This window comes from Mercenaria mercenaria, chromosome 18 (assembly GCF_021730395.1).
Source record: "Mercenaria mercenaria strain notata chromosome 18, MADL_Memer_1, whole genome shotgun sequence".
In the NCBI taxonomy this organism is placed as follows: domain Eukaryota; kingdom Metazoa; phylum Mollusca; class Bivalvia; order Venerida; family Veneridae; genus Mercenaria; species Mercenaria mercenaria.
The window spans coordinates 29,932,953-29,935,338 of NC_069378.1; the positions used below are offsets into that span (position 1 = coordinate 29,932,953).

At 47.7% G+C, this 2,386-nt stretch overlaps 1 protein-coding gene across 1 annotated transcript; it reads right to left on the reverse strand.

Moving 5' to 3' along the window:
- Positions 1–1,201: 1,201 nt before the first annotated feature.
- LOC123562304 (uncharacterized) lies at positions 1,202–1,762 on the reverse strand. Its single transcript, XM_045354946.2, has one exon. It carries the CDS (start codon positions 1,760–1,762, stop codon positions 1,202–1,204), a length of 561 nt encoding a protein of 186 aa, XP_045210881.2.
- Positions 1,763–2,386: the final 624 nt, after the last annotated feature.

The window sequence follows — 2,386 nt, forward strand, 5'->3', positions numbered from 1 at the left end:
GTGGTGGGATTTCGCCAGTAAATCGGTGCCTTTAGCATTGGTGGTGGATAAGGCATCCCCAAAGGAGTCAAAAGATCTTGTCAGCCCCGGCATACAAGGGTCATACTGCAATGCTGGCGGAACAAATGGCGGCAGAGTCGGCGGCGCAGATGGCGATAGTGTTACAGATGCAGAAGGTGGCAGTGTCACTGGCGCAGATGGAAGTGTCGCCGGCACAGGTAGTGGGAACGGCGTTGCTGGTGGCGGTAGTGTTAGAGGCGCAGAAGGTGGCAGTATCACTGACGCAGAAGATGAAAGTGTTGCTGGCACAGATGGTGGCAGTGTGGATGGCACAGCCGACGGCAGTGTCGCTGGCGCAGAAGGTGGCCGTTTTAGAGCTACAGGTCGGGGACCACCAAATCCTTGAGGACTCTTGGCACCTGCAGACGGATAAAGTGCAGCCAAAACAGACGGTGGCAACTGTACTATGATAAGTTCCTCACTTGTTCCGATGATTGGTACCTGTGGCGAGGGAACTTCAATGGTAAGCTGGTCACTGGACCTATCGGGTGTCTGCCCTAACCGCGTATCTTCTGGTATCTGCCGAAAGTCGGTACCTTCAATGGGAATCGATGCACTTGGGTTCTGTACCAGATACCTTTGGTGATCCTCGGTCTCCCCCAGCGTGTTGACCATCACTATGTGCCTCTTGTAATTGGTGACATGCCGATCAAGTTGCTCACGTGTTATGCAGCGGAACATGCACAGGTTACAGTAGAATGGTACCCTGTCTAGTGCCAGGTGGTGCTTCAGCACATGGTCCACCATCCGGTATTTTTCGCTCACGTGTGAGGAACCATTCTTCTCACAGTAGAGACAGGCGAAGTGTTTACGCTTGACCACCTTACTTTCCATCATTTCCTGGAATAGAAAATTTGTTGGGATACTTATTTTCTACTGAATCGGCGTTCAAAAGTTATGGGTAGCTGACAGTTTCGTAGAGTGTACGGCGGAACATATTGTCGTCGCGAAACACGGTGGCCTGACCGAAAATGACCGCTCCTTCATCCAAGACGAAAGACGTCACCCTTAGTAGCAAAAATTTCGCTTGTTACAACCGGCAATGCAAGATCAGCTCGACCTTGAGTACTGTTTGACAGCTTCTAAAATACATACTGTGAAAAGATAACAAGACAAAGCTTTATAGTGACAAAATATGTCACTAGCATTTATTCACAATCTTTTTGACCACTTTACTGGCCCATCTTGGTACATTTGACCCGTTATAGTGTTTTAGCTTATCATGGTGTATCAACACAGTACGCCCATCGCGATCAGTCTGAACGACAAAGTTTACTGGTGATGTCTTCTCGGTAACAACAAAAGGACCATCATACTTCTTTTCGAGTTTAGGGGTAACCCCGATCTTTCTGGTCTCATGTAGCATCCACACTAGGTCTCCAGGCTTGTAAGTCACAAATGCTAATTTGGTGTCATACAGGTCTTTGCTGCGTTTTGCGCTGACTTTCAGGTAGGCTCTGGCTACTTCATGTGCACGGAACATGTGCTCTTGAATGGCTTCCACGTGTGATCTGTATGACGGGATGCTGTCATCTTCCCGAACACCATACACAAGGTCAGCTGGAAGTCTCACCTCGCGCCCAAAGCACATAAGATTTGGTGCAAGTTTCGTCGACTCGTTAGGAGAGGAACGGTATGCCCCAGCTATGCATCCTAGGAAAAGGTCCCACTCATCCTGGTCAATGAGGAAAGCTTTTATCATTTTCAGGAGACTTTTATTGTAGCGCTCTACTTGGCCATTCCCCTTCGGGTTTCTCGGGCTTGTTCTGCTCTTCTTTATCTGAAACAGGGTACATAACTCTTTAAAAATATTACTTTCAAATGTTGGGCCCTAATCACTATGAATCTTCAAGGGTGTCCCCCACCTAGAGATAAATTCGTTTGCTATTCGCAAAGCACAGTCTTCTGCTTGCTGATTCGGCACAGCTATGACTTCTACATACTTAGTGAAATGGTCAGTAAGCACGAGTATGTATTTGTTCCCATTGGCCGTCACTGGAAGAGGACCGAGATAATCTATGGCTACAGTATCCCATGGGGCACTACTATGCAAATGACCCATTGGACCTCTAGGAGTTTTCTGCGGCGCTTTATCAGATTCGCAGACGTCACACGTCTTGACATAAAGATTGACGTCACCTTTCAAACCATACCAGTAAAAGCTTGCCTGGATCCTTTGCTTCGTCTTCTTGGTTCCCAGATGGCCTGTAAGTACGCTGTCATGCATTTGACTTAAAATTTCTTTCTGCAGGCTACGCGGCACAATAACCTGGTTGTACTCGTCGGTACCATTCTTCTTACGAAATCTTCTGCAGAGGACATTTTC

Excerpts from the sequence above, each read along its gene's own strand:
- LOC123562304 (XM_045354946.2), bottom strand. The coding sequence starts at position 1,762 with ATGATAAAAGCTTTCCTCATTGACCAGGATGAGTGGGACCTTTTCCTA.